At 38.1% G+C, this 25691-nt stretch overlaps 1 protein-coding gene across 1 annotated transcript; it reads right to left on the bottom strand.

The window, feature by feature from the left end:
* Window positions 1–671: 671 nt before the first annotated feature.
* Window positions 672–25436, bottom strand: kcnn4 (potassium intermediate/small conductance calcium-activated channel, subfamily N, member 4). The gene is made up of 9 exons (XM_044117478.1): window positions 24894–25436; window positions 16712–16807; window positions 14770–15209; window positions 11569–11707; window positions 7906–8016; window positions 5083–5204; window positions 3897–3966; window positions 1351–1517; window positions 672–1201 (listed from the first exon to the last, which is right to left on the bottom strand). Exons 1-9 carry the CDS (start codon window positions 25257–25259, stop codon window positions 1198–1200), a joined length of 1515 nt encoding a protein of 504 aa, XP_043973413.1. The 5' UTR covers window positions 25260–25436; the 3' UTR covers window positions 672–1197.
* Between the last annotated feature and the right edge of the window lie 255 nt (window positions 25437–25691).

Raw genomic sequence — 25691 nt, 5'->3', positions numbered from 1 at the left:
GATTAGCAAATCATAATGATCTCTAATCTGTTATAAAGTACTATGACTTCAAAAAAAGTACAGTCTAGAAAATCATTATTTAACATAGGATAAATCAGTCCAGACTTCATACATTTGGTTTGTAGGTTTTGAAAGAGAAATGATTTAACTTTGTCCAAATGAGTAGGATAACAAAGTAGTGCTAATAACATAATAATGCACTGCTGGATTATAAGGCAACTTTTGTGCTTTGTTGTTTCACAGTTGTTAGAAAAATAATAAGCCTCCCAATTAAAGTTTTTTTTTGTTTGTTTTTAGTTGGGTTTTTTTTTTTTTTTTTTTTGAGGGGAAAAAGCTTTAAGGAAAAGCATTTGAACAAATTGGGGAAGAAACAAGCTGACCTGGTTTCATTATTATGAAGTTCAACGCGAATAAACACGTTGCTTATTTAACGTTTGGCCACTAGATGGAGCCATCGAGTTACTCAGGCGGTTCTACGCCAAGCTTCTCATCAGACAATATTAGTATTATATGTGGCTACTGCTTTTTATGTTCCTACTGATTTATGTCAAAAATACTAAATAAATATTTTCTCTTAAATCTTGGTAAATAATCTTGCATTTTGTGTTCTGGGATGCATATTTTAGAACAATGGCTCGGGAGCAAGAAAAAAAAGAATAAGACCATAGCGCTTGTTAGAAATTATGTCAAAATTTATGTGTTTGCAAACAGAAACCACTGAAATAACGAGTAAACAAAAATAAAGAAAAAAGCAATTTGAGGTTTTCCTTAAACCTAGAAAGAATTATATAGAAATTACCACAAAAAAAATAAAATAGAACTAAAAATATCTCAAATTCCACAGGAATAATGTAGTAATAATTATTCATAAAAAAGTCAGTTTGGACAAACTTTGATGATATAATGTGATCTACAATTCTTTTAGATCACTTCTTTGTGCACGACCACAAATACACTTGCCCCACAGCACAGCAGACTTCCCAAAAAACTTTTGGCAGTCCCACTTTCTGAAGATGTAATTCATCTGCAATTTTACAGAATGAGTCACTGGGCTGCATGTGCAACGCTGAGCCAGTGGATGAGATGTTTACTGAAGCAGTTCTCCAGCAACTCTGGGCAGCCAGGACTTGCAGGCGCTGCAGACGGAAATGCTGCAGACACCGAGATGTAGGGGGGAAAAAAGTGCTTGCAGCCATGTCACCTGCAAAAGAAGGAAATACAGTGAAAAAACCTTCCACTTTCTAACAGAGCTGGAACATTTCACTTCAGCTCAGCTACCACATCCTGCCAACTGTGTGTTATCAGCAGATCTGTGCAGCAGCACAAGCTGCTGTTGTAGGTGCTGTTTACCTGATTTCAGGGTTTCTGTGACGTAGGACCTCAAATAGCAGCTCCGAGGTCTGCTGGAAGCAGCGAGTCAACTCGTCCAGCTTCTGCTCCATGAAGAGAATCCTCTGCTCCAGCTCTCGATAGGAGTTGTTCCAGTTGGCGCTGAGGTCACACATGATCATCTGCATCTGATGGAGACCAGTGTACAAAGCAAATGCACATATTTTTATTGTTTTGGGTTTTAAAAAAAATAAATAAAACAAAAAGACCAATACTGTAACATAAACTTTCAGTACTTCACTCTCTCCACATTTTGGTATTCCAAAATGGAGTAAATTCAACCCCGGCTAAAGAGAACGTCATTTTTATTTGCAATTAGATGTTTCTAAAACTTAATTCAATTGCTTCTAAAGGACTTTGAAGACCATCCACCCGTTTATTGATGAATGAGTCATTTAAGCAACGATCAAGCTACTACAAACTCAATGGGAAGACCAACGGCTTGAGAGTTGCTAATAGACCAGTGACAAATGGCCACTGCTATAGAAGGTAGCTGTATACAAAGCACTATATTCAAGCATGTTCATAGAAAGCTGAGTGGAAGGAAAATATGTTCCACAAGAAACTATGACAATCATCATTTTTCTCCACCACAATCTGCCACCTGCCTTGGATCTTAACTAGCTGGTTTCATGTTTTAATGACCATAAAGCATTACACCAGTCAGTCTTTGTAGAGTGTCCAGACAAAAGCCACTCCTTCATAAAAGACACATGGCTGATGGCTGTCCAGCTGGCGTTTTCAAAAAAATATGCAAAGGATTATCAGACCACGAGAAATAACTTTCTGGTCCGATTAGACAAAAATGTAACTCTTTGGCATGAACACCAGACTTTAATTATAAATTTTTTTTGTTTGTTTTTCAAATCTTTATGCCTCTAAACCTGAAGCATCATGTACAAGAAGACTAGAGAATGTAAATGCTGCAAAAGTATTATGCAAATGAGTGGGATTTCTGAGCTTAGAATTTTAAATATATTTGCAAAAATGTCACGTTGACCGGATCAAGTATGTGGAGTTTTGATGAGTGCAGGGGAGTAGGATGGATTTAATTAATTTTGAAAGAGAGTTGTAAACAGTAACACATCTCCATCTCATTAGATTAGAAATTAATTTTAAAAAAAGTTGATTTATTTCTGTTTTAAAAGTGAACCTCATATTCTGTAGATTGCACAGAATGATATATTTTCTGTATTTACTTCTGTTCATTTAGCTTAAAGCTAGATTAAACACCTAAATTAAATTTCTTAGAAATGTTAATATTACAGAAATGTCTTAGCCAACTTGGCAATTGTCCAGCAGACAGTCATTGAGTCCTTCAGAAGGAAAGTAAAGTATGAAAGATCATTGCTGAAGGAGCTTGCTATTCGCAGAGAGCTTTTTCGTAGAATGTCAATAAATAGTTCAGTAGAAGGAAGAAGTTTAGGACAAAAAGGTGCAAAAGCAGCAGAGATAACTTCAGCCTTAAAATAATTGCAAAGCAAAGTCCATTTAAGAGTTTGGGAGAAACAAAGAAGTTTTGCAATTCGGCTGCAGTGGTGACAGACAGCCACCACACAGATGTATCCAAGACATGGACCGGAGTACTTCATACTTCCCCCTGCTGACAAGTTTTATGGAGATGTTAATTTTGTTTTCCAGCATGACTTGGCACATGCCCACTCTGCCAAAAGTACTGATAGCTGGTTAGTTACTACGGTGTCACAGTCCTTGACTGAAACGCACCCACACAGATCATGAAGAAGAAACATCTGATTCAAGAATGCTGATGAGCTGAGGTCCAGGTTACTATGACAACCTGGACTTACTTAACACCTCAAGCTGAGCTACATACTGATCTCCTGATGCAGTAATTCATACAAAATACTGGGTCTACTGTATACTACAAAGTACATTCATACTTTCCAGCAAGCTGATATTACTGTATTAAACTCACCCTTTTTTTTTATTGATCTTACACAATGTTCATTTCAGAAGCAGAATTTCAAGCTCACAACATAAAAACATGCCTGCAGTATATAACTCTGTGTGCAATGGGTCTGTGTAATGTAGGACTTTTAATGTCTTTTAACTGAATTACTAAAACACTCTTTCAGATCAATTTTAATTTAATGAGATCCACTTACTTATTTCTTTCTGTGTCTTACTGTTGAGGTTGTTTTAGTGTTTTCCTCTGGTTCTGTACTTAGAATGAATGATGCTAAACAGATTTCAGTGAGGAAAGGATACAGTGAACTGATTTCACTGAATATCTTCCATAGAGCTAAACAGCCAGCTGCAGACGAATTACAAGTTTCCATACTTGTGGTCTGTTTAACCCTCAGCTTATTTTCCATGTAACTCAATCAAATGCACTGTATAAAACTGCACATTAGTGGTTCTCCGTTTTATACAATTTTCTCAGAAAGCATCTGAGCCCTGATTAGAAATAAAGAAAACTAGATAAATGTGTTGTTTCTTATATCTTTGATGTAAAACAGTTACTGAATGTTCCAGCTGGCGTTTACCTTTGGGAGGTCCACCATCTCACTGACATAATCTCTCAGTTTCCTTTGTTTGAGGCGTAAATGTCGAAATCTGTAGAGAAATAATTATATAAAATAACATGTTTGTTAGATATCAGTCATGTAGAGGCATTTCAAACAAAAGCACCTTTGTATTTTAGAATTTATTGTGTTGCACAAAGAGACGGAAGTAAATCAAATTAGTCATTTCTATGCCACAAAAAAATTCTTTTGGATTCAAAGTCCTTATCTAAAGCCAATAATATGTTTTGGGTCTAAAAGTTCCAGTTAGTGATCTAGATTGCTCATCTGAAGACACAGCTTCCCAATTTTGGACAAATATACCAGTCCTGGCACAAGACGGTCCAGTTTGGGAAAAGAATATGCTGACGAGTATTCCACTAATCAGCGCAGAGAGGGTCATGCTGAGTTTGTTAAACAGCTGTAAAACCTTGCCAGAGGCGGAAAACGGATAAATTTAGCTCCACAGATGGACGAAAGCAGAAGTACAAAGAAAACAGATTTATGGAAACCAATATTGCAATCGGTGCTTGGCGGCCCAGAACATAATGAGGTGATGGAGTCTCATTACAGTAGACAGTAATTCCCAAGGTGTGGAGGTTCCTCCTGCTCTCATACTTTCCACAGGGTGTTTATTTGTAATGGTTCAGCCCAGTTTGAAACAGGAAGCACAGGCCCTTCCATGCAGGCTAACGCAGAGCGCTCTCACACATGTGTTCCTGTTGACAGGATAATGGAGCTCTTAATCACACTTCTGAACTTCTTGGCTTGTGCAATCCACTTGTTCTTGGAGTTTGGGGATTCCATATTTACAAGAAATACAAAACATCGAAGTCGTCTCAACGTAGTGACTTGTGTTCAATGTATTATTGATTAGTAAATTGTTAGGGACGAATGTTTTACATATAATGATTTTAATTGGCCACTTGCTAGCAGGAACTTCGACTTGGGCTCAAAAGAAGAGTGTGTTCCTGTTCACACATGTCCCGCGAACACCAGACTTGCAAGTCAATCTCATTGGTAATCTAAATTAGCCATTGCAGTTGGGGACTCAGGGTGCTGACACCAAGTTAATGGTCCATAAAGTACACACTCCAAGGCATACAAACGGCATCATTCTGTAACTCCTGCCCAGGTTTAAACACACTGCCACCACTGTCCGACTCACACTCTGATGGCTTCCAGAAGACATCGCTGGTGTCGTCGATGCTCGTCCCGGCTGCCCTTCGCCGGGCTAGCGCGGTGCAGCAGCCAGCATTCTCTCAGAACATTAGCAGCGGCATGCCGGATCTGTATTAGAACGCAGAGACAAAATGATAAGATCATCAAGATAATGTCAGTCCATCTTTAACATGTTGCACAACACATTTAAACCACTTTAACTGTCCCATATTTGCAAATATCGACCGCAAACCTCAATATATTCAGTGGGACCAACACAATGTAATGCATAATTGTGAACAGTGAAGAAGGAAAGCGATACATAGTTTTCACATTTGTTTATGAATAAACGTGATTCAAATATCACCATCACCTGAGGACTAAAACCTTGTCCCTAGTCTTTCGCAGCCTCGGGATTTCTCCCAGGATTGTCTTGTAGTTAGCTTCATTCATTAATGTCAACAGATTCTGAGCTTTGGGCTTTTTGCCTTCAAAGCTACCATTAAGCTGCTCCTCTATTTAATGCTCCTCCTTATTTGTAGAAAATATGAAAACCATGAATAATTTCCCTTCTATTTCCCCACTAATTACTACTTTGTTACAGTCTGTGACATAAAATGTCAACACCATGTAGTTCTATTATGACTTTTACAAAATGCTCTGTTGGCCAATATGCTAAGCAGTTTCCTCATTATCTTTGAGAAAGGACATTAAAGCATCTAAGCCAGCTGATTAAATTCAGATAGTCTTTCCTGTTTCACACGTTCTCTCTTTGGTGAACATTTCAGAACCATAACTTAAACTTCTTAATGTCACAAGACCCAACAGCTCACATTCGGGTCTTGCAGCACTCTTCCCTGTGATTCTATTTGCGTCCAGCTCGTTTTCCGGCACAAATCGCTACAACTGCCCGGTTGTGATGTCACTCCGGCCCTGCTGCGGTGGTTATTAATATAGCATGTCAGTGTCCGCATCCGGATGTCTTCCCTTGTCCCCTTTAGTGATAGCTCTGAAGGATGCATGGGCACGCACAGAGATGCACCTAGAGACAGGATGCAGCCACGAGAGGAGAGGAAATGGTTGTGTTCTCCAAACTGTGCCGCTACTGAGTGTGGCGAGGAGAAATAGCTCTCCTTAGAAAGCCTAAGCAGATGCTAACACTATGATGTCATAAATCTGCATTTTCTTCAACTTAGGGTCTTAAATCAGTCCCGTTGAATTAAAACTCTGATTTCTAAACAAGCAACAATTTAAAGTACAGGCTTCCACAAATTTTTCTGCAGATCACGTTTAACAGAAACACCAGAGTAAGCTAAGTTTCCTGTCCGTCCTGCGCCGACCTGTACTGACTGAAGCTTCTTTCCTGTCAGAGATAAGATTATTTCCTGTTTGACGCCTTGAAAGAGTTCTAAAGAACTTGGCAGGCCTCATCTTCCTCCCTTATCCCCTCCTCAAACTATCCTGTTCTCATGTGTGTATCAATTAGGGAATAGAAAAGTTACGAAAGCAGAATCAGCAACAGAATGATGACGCACACTTCCCGAAACTTTAATATATTTCTTTTAACTAATGGGTGTAGGATCATTTTAGGGCTCTTGTATTGTTTTGTTTTTTGTTTTTTTTTTTTTTTTTAGATCTGATTAGCTTTTAAAGAGTCAATACCTTTGGTCAAAATTATTTAAACACATTTTGTAGTTCAGAGCAGTTTTGTAGATTAAGAGTCGTTGGAGGCTTTTTGGAAGTTTTTTGTGACTGAATTGATTCCTATCAAATGAACAGATGTGTTTGTGCTTTAGCTGAATCAGTCTTTTCTTGTTAAAAACATTGCCTTGTAAGAAAAAAAAACTGTTCAGGATTTACAGTAGTATTAAAACACAATGTTCCCATGATGCTGACAACAACTAAAAAGACAGACACAATGTTCCTTTTAGTGCATTATCTCACAAGTTTTGGATACATAAGTTTTGGGTAGGTTACATGCCTTCTCCTCATCGGGAAGATAAAGAGATAAAGAAAATGGTAGATTAAATGATGAACAGAGGAAGAAAAACAATAATTCTTGTTTTTAAGAAATACGGAAAGGGGAACCTGCTACTTTCATTAAATAAACTTTGAATAGTCTGAATAGGAGTGAAATTAACATGAAATTAATCCAATCTTTAAATTATGACTCACACGTTTTATTTCTTAATTATGTATTAAATAATGCTTAAAAATGTAGTAATCACTTATCCATGTATTTAATGTATTCCAATATTATTTAAATGTTTATATATGTATCGTAGTGGAAAATGTTAAGATTACCATATGATTATGAGTAAAACGATGCATAACAATAAAGAAAAACATGACAAATGTCTGAATGTGTGGATGAAAGAAGCTTTTTTTATCTCCACACACACTCACACAACGCATCACTGTCTGAACCGGTTCTGACCACTGAAAACAATCAGTAGTCACATTTATGGGATAATAAAAAAGAAAATATGGGCCCAAATGTTTGTAATGTATTGATTACTAGGTGGAACATTTAGATTTTTCTAAAAGAGGGAGTTTTAATTGTTAACAAATTCATTTAATAGACCATGAAACATTTTGTCCTTAATAATTTAATAATAATTTACGGCGTCATTTAAATAAAAGCAACCCTCCAGGCCACAACACCTCCTAATGCTGCAGTAGCACCGCTGGCTCTCAGTGTTTTGCTTTCTTTTTATTCAACCAACTTTGGCTGCTGCATATTCTGCTTTAATATACACTCAGTGTTTTTGAGTGTATTATAAGGTATAAGGTATTGAACACATTTGCTGAAGGAGAGTTAAAAACCAACCCTTTTAGAAATCTGGTTGTCCATCATGAAGAAGTGCACATGCTTCTCTCCTTTGTTCAGCGCCAGCTTCTCGGTGACGATGGCCACCAACATAGCAGTGCAGGCGACACCCTGAAACCCAAAAAGGTGCACAAAACCATTTAGCGCTGGTTTCCTTACAGACTCTCAGTTAATAAATTAAGTTTTGTAAGAACACCAAACCCACTAAAATTATGATAAATTTACCATGTTATTATTTGAGATGCTACCCTCAAAGGAATTGAGCTAGTCATTGAAGTTGATGTTGATCCTCGTATCTTAATGGTTACTGCTAATAAATCAAGTTATATTCAAGAAAAGAAAAGTTCTGTAGTTAAACAGTCTAAGACCCCATAATTGTGTGGTTTCCTCTGAGAATAACTTGCTATTATTGGACAAAGATCTGCGGTTTTCCAAAAATTCATTCACAAACACAACACAGAGATGTAAAACAGAACAGATACACACATCAATGCACTGAGCTCATGTCCACAATAGTTAATAGGAGTTAACCAGTTTTTTACCTGGTGTTCTGCTTTTTGGCTTGCAACAGAGAGAGAAAGAGAGGAAGAAGGACAGACAAAGCATGATCATAAGAAACGTTCAGGCAGAGTTTTGAACGATGGTTATTCTTTACTTCGGCAGCCACCAAATATACATCATCACATCGTTTGCGAAACCCCAGAGGTGGAAGCTCTTTCATCGGATCCATCTACACACAGCAATGGACTGTACACACGGTTGTCAACCCCTGGAAACAGCTGGAGTCCAATCTTTTGCGGGAGTGCTGATAAGAATAGCTTCCAACCACGTTACAGGTGTGAGCATCACTACCTATAACTCCCAGGACTTTCCCGGTGGGAGTCGGAAAAAAAGATTTTTCTAACTGTGGGCACAGGTTTGCACACCCTCCTGCTGTAGTGGTGCCAAATGCAATAAACCTGGTACAAAAATGGATATAGTGGAAAGTTTTCTCTTTTGGTGGAAACTTATAAAACAAGGCAGATGGAGAAATATGAGATACAGAGTAGTTGTTTTCCACTCTGTCACAAAGGTGTCTAAACACATCCAGAACCACCACAGCGATTCTGATCTGATTTGACTTGAATTCAAAGTGGCAGAGAAGTGTGTCACTTTTTCAGAATCCTCCACACCTCATCATCAGTGACTTAATGTTTGTCTTGCTGTATCGTCTTCTTGTTTTATTACACATATGTATTTAATCTTTAACTTTGTTCCCGACCTTTCTGAACACCTGCTGTCATAGGAACATAAGCTTTAGTTCTCTTTGTGTATAAGAAAAAAAAAATGAAACATTAATCACACCCTTTCACATTTTGTTAAGTTACAGCCACAGTCTTCGAATTACCTGGGATTTTATGTGCTGTACAAGAAAATACAGAAATACAGAGAAATGATTTACATCCAAGTATATTCTAGCGTTAGAATGGTCCAGTCAAAGTTCAGACCTAAATACAATCTATAATTAATAGCAGAACTTGTAAAAATGATGTTAAACACATAAAACTCTGACTGAGCTTGACTTCTATCGCTAGACAAGCAAATATTTTTGACAATAGAAGAAAATGGCGCTTCTAGAAAGTACTGGCTGAATGCAAATACTCTCCCAGCTAATCATCTTTTTATAAGTAAAATGTTGAAAATCATAGATTATTTTACTTTTACTTCAAAATCATACTTCTTTGACTTTAAACTCCTATCAAGATACTTTCAATTTGTGGTTGTGACATGACAAAATGTGAAAATGTTTAAGAATAAGACCATATAGTATTAACTAACAATAGGGCTGCATTGCTTTTTAAGATTTCTTTAATTTGTTCCCTCAAATAAGAAAAAGACAGCTAACTGTAGACCATGTGTGGAGCAAAGCTACAATACTTCATATGTTTGGTGTCCTCCTCCACAGTGAGTTAGCTTACAGCTGGGAAGGTTGCTGCAGTAAATGCATTCATGGCAGAAGCCTTATGTATCCAAGAAAACTGGTTTCCAAGCACAGAATAAATATACTGCCAAAAGAAAGAAATTCAGAGATCAATTCCAAATGAAATAGGAAAAATCAGACAGAAAAAGAAGGGAAATGTTCTGTAACGGAGCAAGGAAGGAGTGAAACAAACCAGAGACGAATAAATCTAAGAAACCTGGAACAAAGCTGAAAATATTTAGTTTGAGTCCCAACAAAACAGATGAAAGGATCTATTGCGAAAACTGAACGAGGAGGTAAAACGTACATATCTATATTGCAAAACTATCACATTAAGTATGGTTATTAAATTAACACAGATGCAATTTGTAGTATGGCAGAGTTTTATACTCTAATGCCAGACAAAAGCTGCAAGGTGAAAAGTTAAGAAGCCATACAGTTAAAACTTTTCAAAGAGGAAATTGTTTTATCTATGTTTCTAAAGCTGGTCTGCACAATGCTTGGGTACGTCTGAATGATTGGTTTAGCCCTCCAAGCTGTTTTTCAGGTTGTGTTGCAGATTTTTTGCCATAAATTTAGCCTGATAAAATGCAATATCAAGAAAGCAATAAAGGAATAAATTGTTTTATTTTAATCTCTATTAATTATTTGTCTTACACAACAAAACAATTCAGAGGAATAAAGTAATTGTACTCCTTGTGCAATCACAAGGAGTACAATTACTCCTTGTAATTATAATTATATGATTGGTAAGAGAGACATATGTCTCTCTTACCAATCATATAGTGGCAAAAAAAATGTCCCTCTGTTTTAGAAAATGATGTTATATTTTCTACCCCGGTGGAAAAAGGACATCCTGTATTGTTAATTAAAAGAGTCATTATTGGTGAAGAATAAATTCAACAAGATGGAATAAATGCAAAATAGAATTGTGGTGATTTTGTAAAAGCAATTACTTTATATTGTGAACGGTTCTTTTACTGAGTAAAATCACTTCAAACGAAGATTTTTCTTTATTTATGGAAGCCCACTGCAGGCGTTCTCCCCCTTGAGTTCCTTCACTTTTTTCCGCACCACTTGACTATTCTGCGTCCCTGGTGCTATTCCAACCATTCAGCTTTAACCATAAGCTGCTTATTCAGGACATCACTGCTATGTCTTTAGATATTGATATCTCCGATTGTTTATGTAATATCCAGCTTTTTGTGATCACCTTGAGTACCCTTGAAATGAATGGAAAACCCCAAGATTTCAAAAAGAATTTCCCAGAAAGCTTGCGCTTCCACATACTTTCAGCTACAATCACTATTATGCTCTAAAATGTAGTCATAGCCTTCAACTACTTCTGTTTATTTCAGCTTTTCATAGTTTTTACAAAACAGAGAAGTTTTTGCTGACATTACGCCTCAGCCTCATGCAAAAGCGAAAGACGTTGACGGAAGATGGCTGGAGAAGTGCTGAATCAGCACATTGATAACTACAGTTATCAACACAAATCAGAAGCTAGAAGTGGTTTTGTTTTTAATAAACAGAGAAGTGAAACAAAGATAAGCTCATCAAGTCAATCATTATTTTATCTCTTCTGGAACAAATATAACAACCAGTGGATGAGAACCACAGTATTGCAGTTTTTTTAAAATAATTTTAAGATCCCTGTGTTTATCATGCGGTACATTATCTCAAGAAGAAATTAATCTATTTACCATGACACCGGTAAAGAGACACACCCCTTTGCCACAGCTGGTCGTGGGTGCAACGTCTCCGTAGCCCACAGTGAGGAAGGTGATGGCGATGAGCCACAAGGCAGTGTCCATTTGGCCCGTCGTCAGCGACTCGGACCGCCTGCAGAAGAGAGGATGGAGAGTGGAGGAGGTGTGACTGACACTGCACTACAACCTCCTCATTAAGCACACCAAAACGAAACGTCCATGTACTATCTCTGTTGCAAGCACAGACGGTCCGTTCTGCCCTTTCCACGCTATGTTTGAATACACACCGAAAAGGCATAAATTCTGCCCCATTCCAAACCTCTAATCCTACACCAGAACGCTTCTCGTGACCGCCGATTGGTTCACCCATCATCTCAGACTGATTCTAACGTCCTGCGGTCTGCCTTCTAGCCAATATTCAGGCCATTCTTTTAGAATAGGCACAGCCACAACAGCCGCCATTCAGGGTTTTCCCACAGCTACCCTCCTTCAGCTCGGAGCTGGTCATCATCAGCCTTCTCTTCTTGCATCACACCTGAACGCACCACAGTACTCGAAGCCCAATGTTCCCTGTCCGCAGGTGAGCATCTCTTCAAATAACTGGTGGTGGAGCTCGAGCCATCTCTAACACCTGTCTCATACCTAGGGAATCCGGCCGGGCCTAACAGGCCCTCAGCCCAGCGATCACAGTCCATCCAACGCTGCCTCGCCATCAGTCTCTCCAGACTGCAGGCCAGCCAGGCCTCGGCCCGGCTCCCTCTTTTGGGGGACAGACTATCCCGAGCTCGCTGAGCAGACCTCCTGCTCACAGCGATCCTCGGCTCACGGTCTTCTGCCGGTCCGAGCGCCAAAGAGCTGGTACCATTTAATCTTTTAACTGCTATTTTCTTCTCTGTGCGAGTCTCTCCAGATTGAAATGCAGGTTAAAATATTCAGTCAATCTTGAACCAAATGAAAACACAGACCTGGTGAGTATTTACAGAATGTTCAGTAATACTATATGATAATATAACCCTGTTCATTGTCTTTGTTAGAGTTGGACTCACATTAAGAAACATTCGCAAGAAAAAAATTAATCGGAAAATAACTGAAGGGATCGATTCTTCAGCGCTGAGGAATCCATCACTTTCTGTGTGTGTTCATGTTAGAGCAAACAGAACCCTGTATGTTGAATAAAGGCAGGGTTCACTAATCAAACTCTCTTATCAGTGAAGGAAGGGAACGATTACCATCATAAATTAGAAAGACATTGTAAAGAACAAGTGCACACACCTTAAGAATTATGAAAAATGCAAAGTGTAAAAAGAAAGTTACTGTCAATACAGTTTTAGGTAAAGAAAAAAAAAACACTACACCCTTTTTTCTACCGTAGGATTCACTCTGGTAGAAAGCAATTGGGACTATCTCTATAAAAACATGATTTCTGTTTTGGTTTTTTGTTGTTGTTTTTTTTTTTTTGCTTGGTTTGGGATATAGCCGTCTGGGTGAACATAATGCCAAACAGGAGTGGTATCAGTCCTGGTACAGGTTGTATGGCAATTTCCAAATAATCTGAAGATTACTATACAAATGACAAATTTAAGATGAGCAGACTGAAAAAAATTCCTGCATTGTCATGTGCTTGGAAATGTTGCAGTCCACATAAATTTGAAGGAAAAGTATGTATGACACTGTGTTTGTCTCCTATAAGTGGTAGGTAGTGGCAAGTGTAGTACTTGGCATAACAGTTCATTATGAAACGATTTAGAGGTCAAAGCACCAATCATTTTCAGCTCTAATGTTACTTTTGACAAGCAAAACAAGGATTGGTTTGGGTAAGACCTCTCATTAAGCTTTAAATGTACAAATGACCTCACACCATGACAGCCAGAGGATTACTTAGGCTTTTTAACTCACACAGAAAAGAACATTCTTAGAGGAAGAAAAAAGAAAACAACAATAAAATTACTACTTATAATGAATAAGGAGCTGAAGTTCACTGCATTGGCTCAATAGCGTGACCAAAGGTGATACCATTTTCTATAAACTACTGATATGGCAAACTGTGCTTAATTAAAATTTTATTTATCTTTCAAATGAAGTCAAATCTAAAAGAAATCAAGCAGAAATCTAGAAACAAAATGTATTAGTTAAACAATTTAATTATTTCAAATATTTAAGTCTAGACCTAACAGCTTTGAATTTTGGGAGAATTTGCATGAACCTTCATAGGAGACACCTCTTTTTCAGACAGTATTTGCTTTAGATTGGATACTTTAGAACAATCTTGAAGTACTCAGCTGGACTTGAGCCGGGTCGGTTCATCTCCAGCCAAATATCAGCGACACATTTCCCCTCAGATGCAGCCCTAAATCTCTGTGCATCAAACAGCCATGCAGAAGGCATCCTGATTTCCTCAATTTCTGTTGTTGGGAAGGTTGTTGCAAGTCAGTATATGTCATGACATGGAAATCTGCAAGTGCTCCAATTTCCAGCTGTGAAAAAGAAATTAACAGCTTAACTTTGGTAATGGACTGGAGATGAGGAAATAGTTTTAGTGTCTGGTAAAAAAATATTCTAACACTTTAAACTTCTTTTACATCTCATGAAATTGCACCAAAATGTGTGAGTAATGTAACAAGAAATTATCTTACTTTGCTCTTATTATGTGTTGTACTATCAACACAAAGTGGTGCCATTTAAGAGCATGCATCATTTTCCATCTATGTGACATTCATGCACTACAGTATATCGTCTTTGTCTGTCACATAAATCCAAATAAAATGCATAAAGGAGTATTTGTAATGTAACATAATGTAGGAAAGTTCAACAAATGCAACAAAAATAATTTTGCCACCTTTAAATAATAGGTATTTATATTTTGCTAGTATCAGATTTTTGAGGTGATCTCAGTTCGTCACAAACCTTTGTAGTTTGGCTTTATCATAGCAGAATCTACAGTGTGCGGTTTGGCAGACTTGAGGTTAGATTTTCATCATTTCAGATCTTGATAAAGAAGTGATGATTTGTTGGAAGAGAAAATTCTTTCTTTTTATCAATGAAAAAATAATCAAAAGTTTCTTGAATGCATATAAGACTTAGAATAAACCTGAATAAAGTTTACAATTACGGTTTATTTTCTGCTATGTGCTGTAAAACACAAACATGCTTTTGTTCTTTTTCACAAATCTACTCAGACGCACACTTCTCTCTTACCTCTCACACAGCGTCAGCATCCACGACGCTGTGAGCCAGAAAAGGAGGATAAACACCAGCAGCACACGTGCCGGGTGTTTGTTCATCAGTACCTTAAGAACAAAGCGAAAGGTGAAGTTGATGTTGTTAAGCGAGCCAATGCTCCTGTAGGAGGCACTCAGGAGCACTTTGCTGTGCAGCAGGATGGCTCTGTGAACCAGGTAGAGGCGCAGGAACATGAGCATGGACAGCAGCAGCTCCATGTCCAGCAGGGCCTTATCGTGGTGACTGGAAATACAGAGAGGAGCGGCGGAGGAGGAGGAGTTGGCGTAGAGGGCCACCTCCCAGTACGAGCCAACTGGATGGATGGCACAAACCAACAGCTCCAGGGTGATCACAAGAACCCTGTGACTTGTTATAGCTATTCTCCAGTCCACTTCCTTGTGATCAATGATGAACAGCTGGAGAGAGGAACAAACAGAGAAACAAACTGGTGAAGATTGAAAAAGGTCTCTTGGGAATTAATAAGAATGTTTTGCTTTTGTTGTACATGCAAAAGTCTGCAGCATAACATGCAAAGTCTAAAGTATTTTATCATCTCTTAGTATTTTGCTTTCAGGCAGCCAGGATCTCTTATAATCTTTTACAGTGGTTATGATCCTAACTACCGTAACTAACTAACCAGAGAAAAAGCAATAACAAAGTAACAAAAAACAATAAATGTAAAGGTAAAAAAGGTATCAGCAAAGCAAAGAAGCAAAAGAACTAGAGTGGCAAACAAGAAAAAATTAACTAGAAAAAAATTAAGGAAGGAAAAATCAAAAGAAGCAAAATAACTTCAAATGAGTGGTAATTTAAAACTCTTCACCAATGTTGTATTTTTAAACAGTATCTTGCCTATTTTGTTCTTGAACCCATAGCAGAGGAATCTGATGTGCTGCCATAATTTTGTCTATAAAGTGGAAAAAAGTTGTTCTTTCAGGGATCACAAACATCCATTTGAGTTTTTATGTTTAATATAAGAAGAGAAACACACAATCATAACGTGTTTATGGTAGAGGGGGAAAGACGTCACAGCTTTGCTATGATTGTGGGTTTTTCTTCAACTTAATTCAACTTTTGCTTTTGCTTAACCACAGTCCTGCTGCAGTTCTTTGCTTTTTTTTTTACTGTGACTAATGAGGTTTAATTTTTATTCCCCTCTGTAATAAAATTATATCCAGCCTCCTAATTCATATCTGATTTTAATTCTCTCCTTTTTCTTCTTCTTTATTTTAATTCGTTTTGTGTTGCGTTTCTTAATTTTCCTCTTTAAATGATTGCCTCACTTTCACTGATACCTACATGTCTGGATTTGTCCAGAAATGGCTCTAAAACGGGTTGTTCTACTAGAATAATGCTTGCTAAAGCTTTCCAATGAAATGTTGTTTTACATTTTAAAGGGTTAAGTCTCCACCCTCCATCTTCCCTCCCTTATCTCTTCCTCACACTTTGCCTCGTGTTTATCAGGCAGATCCAAGCGAGAATAGGATCTTAGCTGACTGCTAACAAACTCAGTCCAAAAGGGAAACGCAGCTTTTGCCTTCAAAAGTTCTCCACTGAACAAGCATGCTGCAACTGTTTAAGGACAAAGACTAAAATGTTTTCTCAGCTTAACCTCAGTCAAATCCCTTCAGGTACACTGACTAAACAAACTGCGACAGCAAGCCATGTGGACTGGAACGACATCACAGCTGGGATGTAATGCTCCTTCGTGCGGGGTTATGTTCCCATCCAGACTCTTTTTACTCATACGGCGGAGGAAGTGCATCTAAACAATGTTGAGGCTATCACCAGTGGACCAAAAGCTCCTTAAAAACAATTGTCATGAGGGATCTCAAACAAAACAAACTAATTTGGAACAAAGATAAAAAAAGAACATTCATTGCAAAGCAACCAGCTAGAGGAAACAAGGGGAACTCACCCTGATGTCCTTATAATGGAAGGCTATGATGAGGATTAGGAGACACCCAGTGGACAGGCTTATGGAGCAATTGATTACCAAGGACACTTTTGAGCCCTACAAAGACAACACAACAGAATGAGATGAAGCAAAGAAAGAAGAAAAGACATTTAGTTTATTTCCCTTAATGTTTTTGTTACGCAGTTATTTAAAGGTACTATGAAGTGCTGTATATTACTAGTTAGTATGTTAACAAACACACACTGATAGCAGAAGCAGTTTTCCAAATAAACGGCAATCTAGTTTTGAGTTTATTTAGGTGGGCGACATCGCAAGAGGCACCGAATTTTCATGTTTTGAGATAGATTCTGAGGTGTTCAGCCTTAAGCATTGATGCCCAACTTGTAATTGGTGCAATGGCTCCAAATATCATTGCAAAGCTTTGTCTAAAACAAAGTATTTGTTAGCTGATATATTCCAGGTGTGAAGGGTTCGCTCTGGATGGACGAACACATCAGAGCCAAAGAGTCTGGATGAGACGTATTGGATGCGGCTGTGGATGACGGCCATGATCATCAGATTTTACACCTATCTGAATATTTCCATCTGATTGGGGCCTGTACATATTGGTTGCCGGTAAAATGAGTGAATTCTCCATGCATCACCTTGAATAGTTAACTGGTGATCTTGGTTATCCAAACAACTTCTCTCTGACAGCCAAAGTTGGTAATTTTTTTTCTTTTCTTTCTCTTGATGTCAACTGGAATGATGGCCGTCGTTTATTCTGCACTGGGCTCGTTATAAGTCTGTCTGCCTGAAAACAACTTGGCAAAACAACAAGCATGTTCTTTGTAGCATGTAATAAAGCATTGTAAAGACATTGAACACATCGACGAGGCAACTTGATTTTTGTAACAACCGAATGAAATTGGACCATTCCAGTCTCCCTTGGTCCTTTTTACAAACCACTTCCATTTGTTTTATTGTTGTCAATGTTCTTAATATTCAAACAGATTTCTCATGTATAATTCCACTATTTTGCTGCTGAATACCAGTAAACGCTTTGAAGAAGGACTTTAACATGTAAATAATTAGAATACAAAGAAAAATGCAACTGGACCAGCTCAAAAGAGCACTGATGTCAACAGCGGTATGTGAACTCTGAAAGTTGGGGTTGGATCCTGAAAACGATTTCCACTTTGCAACAAAATAGCAAAAGAAATTATTCATATTTTGCTTCCCCTTTGTTCTAATTTTCTAAATTGCCATTGAATTCTTGATATAAATCATAAGAGCTTTGTGTGCTTAAGCACCCAGAGCGATTGTTCTAATTTTCCTGTTTTTTTTTTGTTTTTTTTTTTGCTTTGGTTTTTACTGCTAACTGGGCATGTTAACGTCTGTAAAAAGCAGCTTAAATCGTATAGGTCGAGTCAACCTTACAGTTTGTGATTTTATCGCTTTCTCTACCCGTCAGACCGCATGGCTCTGATGTGGATGGAAAAAGAGGGAAAGGCAGGTCATATATGTCAAAAGCTTTATATATTGCGTTTCAAAGGCTGAGGTTGCCTGTGATGGAGGCTGATTAATTTTTTATTTTTTTTTAAAGACAAACTGAAGGCATGACCTACCATATGGTTACTGTTAAGCTGTTTGGTGCTTCAACTGTTTGCACATGTCTGGAAAATTGTACGATTTGTAATAAAAGCCTGCGTGTCCCAGTGGCAGCACATTGCAGTGTGTATCTAAAGATATCACATACTTAGAAATTAACGTGTCAGTCGACCCAAATGGCCCATTAGCGTTGTTGAAAACAATATGTCGCAAGGAGGAAATTATTAACTTCTTTCATCTGACAGTCTGGAGTTACTGTTTGCCAAGAGGGAATGTGGACAAACAGAAGGAAAAGGACAGTTTTCCAACAAAGACCCATAAACCTGAAGCTTCCCTGCAAAAGAAATCAAAACAATTCAGCTTCACTTTAAAGTATTAACGATATATTGACATTAATCGTCCTGCTAGCAATTGTAGCAGAAGACAACATATGGTTTTCTTACCCACATCAGTGTTTTTTTTTTTTTTGGTAGATAAAACACTGACTGGAAGAAAATATTGAAAGACTGAATAAAACGTCCAGTAGAAGGACCAGAAGCTTCCGCGTTCCTCAGCAGCAATCAGACGAGACGCCAATCAAAATGTTAGGATGTTTAAAACTCTGGAGCTACTTTTGTTTTTCAATCATTCAAATTTGAACATCAAAAGCTTCAAGACCAAATGTCGAAATAGCATCACAATAACATAAGATTATTGTCTCCTGTTTTCCTGTAGTTTAGTTTTTTAATTTCACTAATTTCACAATTAGTGAAATTATGTCCAACTCAGTCTTTAACTCTGTCAGGTTTTTATCTTTTTGTGGTGTTAATAAATTTTGCTCTGAAAGCTGTGCTCAGCTCCGGTTTTTAAGTTGCTGGTGTTAATGATTCAAACTGATCAGGACTGGTTATAGAGAAGTTTTCCTGAACAGAGATGGTGATATTAATAGAGCTACTGAAATAAATAGTATCATTTCTGGTGATAAATTTTCTCCATGCACCTCAAACCTTCACAAAAACACTGAATAAAACAATGGGGAGAATTAAGCAATGAATAAATGAATTGTTGATAATGACTTCATGATGTGGTTGTGTCTTGGCTCTCAAGAGGTGGAAAAGCAAACCGGTTCTTTTACAGAACTGGCTCCTGCATCAGTCATGGTTAAAAACTGGAACATCTCTGGTGGAAAAGTTCTAATTGTTAATAAATAGTTTCGAATGAATTAAATCAATTAAAATGCCTCACAGTGTATATATTCATGTGTCTTTGGAAACTTAACTCTGAAGACATAAAACGCTACAAAAATATCGTGTTTTCAAAACATTTTTTTTAAGAGTTCAATTTGGCGACTTCCTAGGTAACACCTTGCTAAACTCCACCTCTTCCTGTACAATCCAAGAATGGATCTGTTTTATGGATCATTACTGGTATTTCTGCTCATATTTTCTACCTGTAGCATCTGAAAGTCTCACAAAAGAACAAATTGAGCTGATTGTTCTTCTGTTTCTGCTCAGAGAACACAACAGGAGCCATTATGATCATTGTCTTTCCACGTGAAGCTTGAGCAGAGATTTACAATAATTGTTTCTAATGAAAAAAGGAATAAATGATTGTATAATGAACTGAACTGCAGAAACCAGCATGCTTGTAATGGAATACTTTCCACAGCAGGGAGCTGACAGCTGGAGGCACAGATGCACACGCTAGGGTCGGTTCGCAAGCCGAAGGAGGAACCAAGCAGGGATTCACCGCACTGCTCCATGACAGCAGGTTAAACGGCACCTTTACCCATGAGTCATGCATCCCAAAGCAGAGGATGAAACTTTGGTGGAAGATTTAAACAGGATGTGTTTTATGCTTAAAAAGAAAATTGCAACCTTTCAAACTCTGTGAAGCCCAAGAGTGTTTGTTGGTAGTGTGTGACGTCCGTTGGCAAGGTACGTTGTTTTCCACAGTTTCTGCAGTAGCATCCACGTCGCGTCTGTGTTTCATCCAGAACTAATTAGAAGATTTCACAAAAGCTCAACATTTCACCGAGTGCCGTTACAGAGACAACAGGATACACTTTGCTGAGTTTCTGTAAATGTTTCTGTAGCAGTTTTTTTTTTTTTTTTTTTTTAGAAAAAATTTGTTTTTAAGATGAGTGAAGCAAATTTGGGTTAACCGTGAAAAGCATTAAGACAAACCACTATAAACAGGAGCGACCACACAGGACATGACTTAAAAAAAAAATGAAATCAAACCCCTAAAAGCAGAACAAACAAGCATAAACAGTGATATCTGAAGTATCAACTCCCAAGACTGACTGTGATTTTCAGGGCATTTTTAAGATTAATTATCATGCACATTATTTTAGATTTTATAATTCTTGTTTAAGAGAGTTCTGAACCATCAACACAGTCATGTAAAGAAGCAAGAAAAGAAAAAAAAACTCGTCAAACTTTTTCTTGTCCTAATCCAAGCTCCCCAAAAGTCTAATTCAAAACTCAAACATAGTTTGATACTGCAGACGCCTACAGTAAACACTGAGCCATTGTGCAGGAGTTAACCCTTAACAGAAGTCTAACGCTCTTCAGAGTTTCAGGTACATGCTTTGTTTTTATGAACACAAATGAGGGCTGCAGCTTATTTGAATAAATTCTGTACTTTGCTTTGAGACGCAGTTCAGCAAAATGTCCCTGATGTTCTGTCCACATGTAGGACAGGTCTGACTCACGGCCCCGTTCTTGTTGTTCTGTTAAAGAACAGACTCATCTGTAATAAGGGGAACACAAAGTTACACAATGGTTTAAGATTCGCTAATTTTGCAAAATGTTTTCACACTGAATGGCATTATGGTTTTAAAATCATTGGTCTATTACAAAGGAGTCAACATTTGACCTACATTTTCTAAGTATGTTCACCATAATTAAAAAACTCCCAAATCTTGTAAAAAGAAAAAAAACAAAACCTTTTTCTAAAAATAAATAAAACTTTTACATTAAAATTGATTTTAGAAACTGCAACGGATGGCATCCCAGAAAATCTTGTTTTTGCATCACAGGCTGAAAAGCAGCTGCTTCATGAAATTTGGAAGAAAAGGTGTCAGCAGACGTGAAAACACTTTGGATGATAGCTTGATGAATTCTGCTGATGAATATCGAACAGCATAATATTCTCCCTATCATAGAAATGATGTTCTTGGTAATGTGTGAATTTACAGTTTAGTTTGCGTATTGTAGTCCATTTGTCAGACCTAATGTGGGCCCACACATTCATGATTCACCACAGGTTGGCTGCGTTTGCATACCTTTGATTACAGAGTTTTGAAAAACTGCGATTCCTTCACCTTGAACTTTTTTGTGTTTTCTCACAACACAACCACAACCTTTAAAAAATGTTTTTGTTTTGTGATAGACCAGTACACTGTAGTGTACAACTTGGAAGTGATACATGGCTACGTGATGATAGCCCTAAATACAATATTGCTAAATGCTTTGAAAAGTTATGCTATTTAGCAAGTAGAAGTAATCTGTAGGTAGCTATTGCTACAGTAGCGGGTTCTATAGTGAAGCTAAATAAATATCCATGCCACATGTTTCAGACTTTCTTTGCAAAGATATGGAAAATCTTAAGTATAATTGTGAATTACGGTACATTGCGTTTCTCTATCATGTAAAATCTCAACAAAATACATTAAAGTTTGTGGGTGTAATGTGAAGAAAATGTGAGAAGGTTCAAGCGGTGCATAAATTATTCTGGCAAAACGTTGTAAACAGTGTGTCATGTCTGCCTCAGTCATTGTTGCAGCTGTCACGTTTTCAACATCTGAAGCGGCTCATTTTGGTTTCCGCCTTAATTTTCATTTTCTTTAGGACTACGAGTCTGGACACGTCTGGGATCACAAGCATTTGAGTCAAAATTATCCACTTTCCCCCTAAAATGTGTCAGGTCTGCTCGGCCAGTCGGTCAAAGTGGAGTTTAAAACCATAAAAGGCTTTTCAAAGGAAACTAGAAGAAAGGATGACACGAGGTCACAAACAGGAGCACACGCCCATTGTGAGACGCACAGCCAAAGTCAGAATGGAGAGAGACTGTTCAGACTGGTCATGCAAACACCATGATTATAAACTAAATGATGTGGAAAGATAGCCTGGAGTGCTGTTAACAATCTTGCTGCAGGGGAAGAGGTAAAATGTGGAAAAATGTGACATAAATAGAGCTGTTTTCGTGCAAAACCATGTAAAAGTATGCTCAAATATAACTTTGAGAGCTGCTGATATCTTTGAAAAAACTGCCGCAAAGTATGCTGCAGCAGACTTAGAAATGAGGTTATATGCATTCTAGAAAATAAGAGTAAGACACTGCAAATCTGCTGCATTGTGAAGTAGTTGTTACGGACAAAGAGCCATGACAGTCAACCTCTGTCATGACTTGGATATCATATGATCTATTAAGATGAAGAGTCTCCAAAATAATGAGTTTTAACTGCGAAACAGAGCACTTTTCCAGTGCATCAACATTTCCATGGCACCACAGTTTTATGGCTGTTTTCAGAAATGATTGGATAGCACCTGTCCTCTGTTCATGTTAACTGGAAAAGAAAAGCCTGATTTTTTCGCCAGTCACGTCTCCGGCTCCAAACTCCCCCAACGAATGCATCAGGTGTATACGAGGGTCCCCCACTTCCTCCGAGTCGCTCAAAGACGTGTGGCTGATGTTTGCTGGAAACGTGGGGCCCTTCGACACTGTAATCAATCACTGCCGCTTCGCGGGACGAAGGGGGTCGGATGCTCTGCGGCCCGCATGAGAACTTTTTTCCACATGTTGAGCTGGCGTGTTGCTGCTAAGAAGGTGGAAGGCGGAGGACGGGGACGGGGGGGAGTTAATAATTGGTTGATTGTGTGGCCTGGCATTGTTCTCCAATGAGATCTGCATGTTAATGTCAGGCTGAGCTACCAAAAGTGGAGATCTGGAAACAGACTCACTAATTAGTGGGTCAGAAGGGGTCAAAGCCCAGGTGCAGAGTCTGCTGCCGCGCTGCATGGGGTTTATGTTGCCTGTTCCCTAAACTCCTTATGACAGCAGTAAAAAAAAAAAAAAAAAAAGTTACAGTGGATTTTCTGGAGGTTTTTTTTTGTTTTTTTCCATTGAATATAATCTTTGAAACTGAAACTTGTAAAAAAAAATAATAATAATAACAATCAAAGACTCTTGACTCAAAGCAGACCAAGTCAGAAAGCTTTTGCTTTCTGAACGTTACAGAGAGAAGACTCTAATCCTGTTCTCAAGATTTTTAGACAGCAGAGAACTCTGTTTTTGTCAACTGTTTTTGATCTAGTTCACATGAAACTTTGGCATATGAAAAGACAAAAAATACAGAAAAAAATCATGTTTGAACCAATAATTTGTTTGGTTGTATAATCATATGGTGAAATCAAATATATCTACTACAATCTGAGACTCATTTTGTCTAAAAGTTGCCAGTATGATGGATTTTATTGATGGTGCTCCATTCTGTTACTGTCTGTGTATCAGAACTTACCTCTTGCATCTAACTTTTCTGCTTTTTTTTTTTTTTTTACCATCTTTGCACATTTTTCCTACAACTAACATTGTCTGTCCAGGATGATATCTTATTATTTAGTAATTAGGGAAAGCAAGACTGAAAGAAATACTTTCATAAGCAAAAACACGTCTGTTTTCATGAGGTTTAGTTTATATTTTATGTTTTAATGCCCATATAAATTACGGTACAAATGAAAAGAAACCACTATAATTTCACTGAACTATAAAACTTGGCAAAGTCTAATCTATTCTAACAGAGTAGCCAGTTTGGATGGTTTAGTTTTTATCTTTTAGGACAGAATTTGTTTTCTGCATGTGGTTTGATAGGCTTACTTCCAAAAACAACAAGCTTCCTAGTATCTATTATCATTACGTTTTATTACGATCGCAATAAATGCAATTAATTATTTTTAATTCCATACTGACCATCTGGTTTTGATGCAATATTATATTAACCCTCTAATTACAATACAGTCAGGGCAGAAAAGATTTGGCAAGTACATTTTGTTTTAGTTTTTAAACAGCTTTTATTGCATTTCAAGTCAAAAACAGAATGTGATACTGAACACAATACTGAAAGTGGAGCCTTTACCCATTGTTTGTTTTTGCTTTTTCTGTTTTCTCGACAACTCCTTAGCCATGAGAATCAAACTATATCCACATTTACAAAACTCGGATCTTAAGAAGCTGAATGGTTGAACTGCACAAATCCTTCAGATGTTATAATGTTATGTTATTCTCCCTGAATCGGTGTACTTCCTCTGGATTTCAGAGATCAAATGTCTGTTTGATGTCGCCTAAAGTACAACGTGACACTTTCACGCAAATGTACTGACACCATTAGCTTTTCAATATGGTCAAGGCAGAGTGGACTTTCTTTTATTTTGTCCTAATGTACATGAGTTCAACCAACTGAGTAAAGGAAAAGTCAGGGAAAAAAGGATGGAAGTAATGTCAGAACCAAACTAGGAAAGTAAGCAAATGATTGGAAATGTTTGGTTTTATCATAAAGAAGTTTGACTAATCAATTCCCTACTGATAGTAGTGGACTGTGTGTGCAACCTACCGGTTCGTAAACATAGGGGCATATTTCGGCGTGGATTATCATCAGCAAAATCCCCACGAAAGCGGTGCCCAAAGCCAGCGCGCAGAGGCGTTTCTTGTCCTCTATCAGAAACTTTCTGTCTATCAGCCTGCACAGGTCGTCTCCCTCCATGTGAGTTACCCGCTTCCCCAGGGGAGACAGCGGCACTGAAACTTCTGGGGAGTCCGCGCAGTTTCGATTTATCAGCTCGTCGCAGCTGACACAGTCCATCTTGCTTGACAGGCTGCGGTTCGTCAGCTCCATCTCCAGGGCGCACTCCAGACCTCGGTCGTCCGCTGCTCGGCTCTCAGCTGGAGCTGCTCCGTCCTCCCGAGTAGGGGAAGGCATGGCCCGGTGGGAGAGCTGCGCATGGGACCTTCTCCTGTTTGTTGCTCGCTGGAGTTACGGAGTCACAGAAACGCCCGGTCTCCGCTGTGATGCTGAAGGCACCCGGCGACGCGCGGTTGCACACACTGATGACATCTGCGCACAGTTCGCGGCTGCGCGCACTTATTTGCTTTTTATTCCAAGACCGTGCGTCAGCACGTGCTGAGGGTGTAAGCTTCATGCCTGATGTATTTTCTAGGTTTCCTACGCCCCTTTACACTATAACCCAAAAGGCAGCAAACTTTTTACACAACCAACTGCAACGTGTCTTATTTTGACTAATAGACATAAAACATATAGTAATTTTTAAGTGGAAGGAAAATGTTTTGGAAGATAAAACTTTTCAAGTGGTGTCTATTTGTTTTTAGTTCAGTTTATTTTACAAGAAACACA

The sequence above is a fragment of the Gambusia affinis genome, linkage group LG05 (genome assembly GCF_019740435.1).
Source record: "Gambusia affinis linkage group LG05, SWU_Gaff_1.0, whole genome shotgun sequence".
In the NCBI taxonomy this organism is placed as follows: domain Eukaryota; kingdom Metazoa; phylum Chordata; class Actinopteri; order Cyprinodontiformes; family Poeciliidae; genus Gambusia; species Gambusia affinis.
The sequence above is the reverse complement of the archived record's forward strand: the minus strand, read 5'-3'. Positions and strand labels throughout refer to the sequence as shown.

Coding starts and splice junctions, on each gene's coding strand:
- kcnn4 (XM_044117478.1), bottom strand. CDS start 25,259: ATGCCTTCCCCTACTCGGGAGGACGGAGCAGCTCCAGCTGAGAGCCGA. Junction 16,808..24,893: donor GCCCCTATGTTTACGAACCG/GTAGGTTGCACA, acceptor TTGTCTTTGTAG/GGCTCAAAAGTGTCCTTGGT. Junction 15,210..16,711: donor TCCATTATAAGGACATCAGG/GTGAGTTCCCCT, acceptor TCCTCTCTCCAG/CTGTTCATCATTGATCACAA.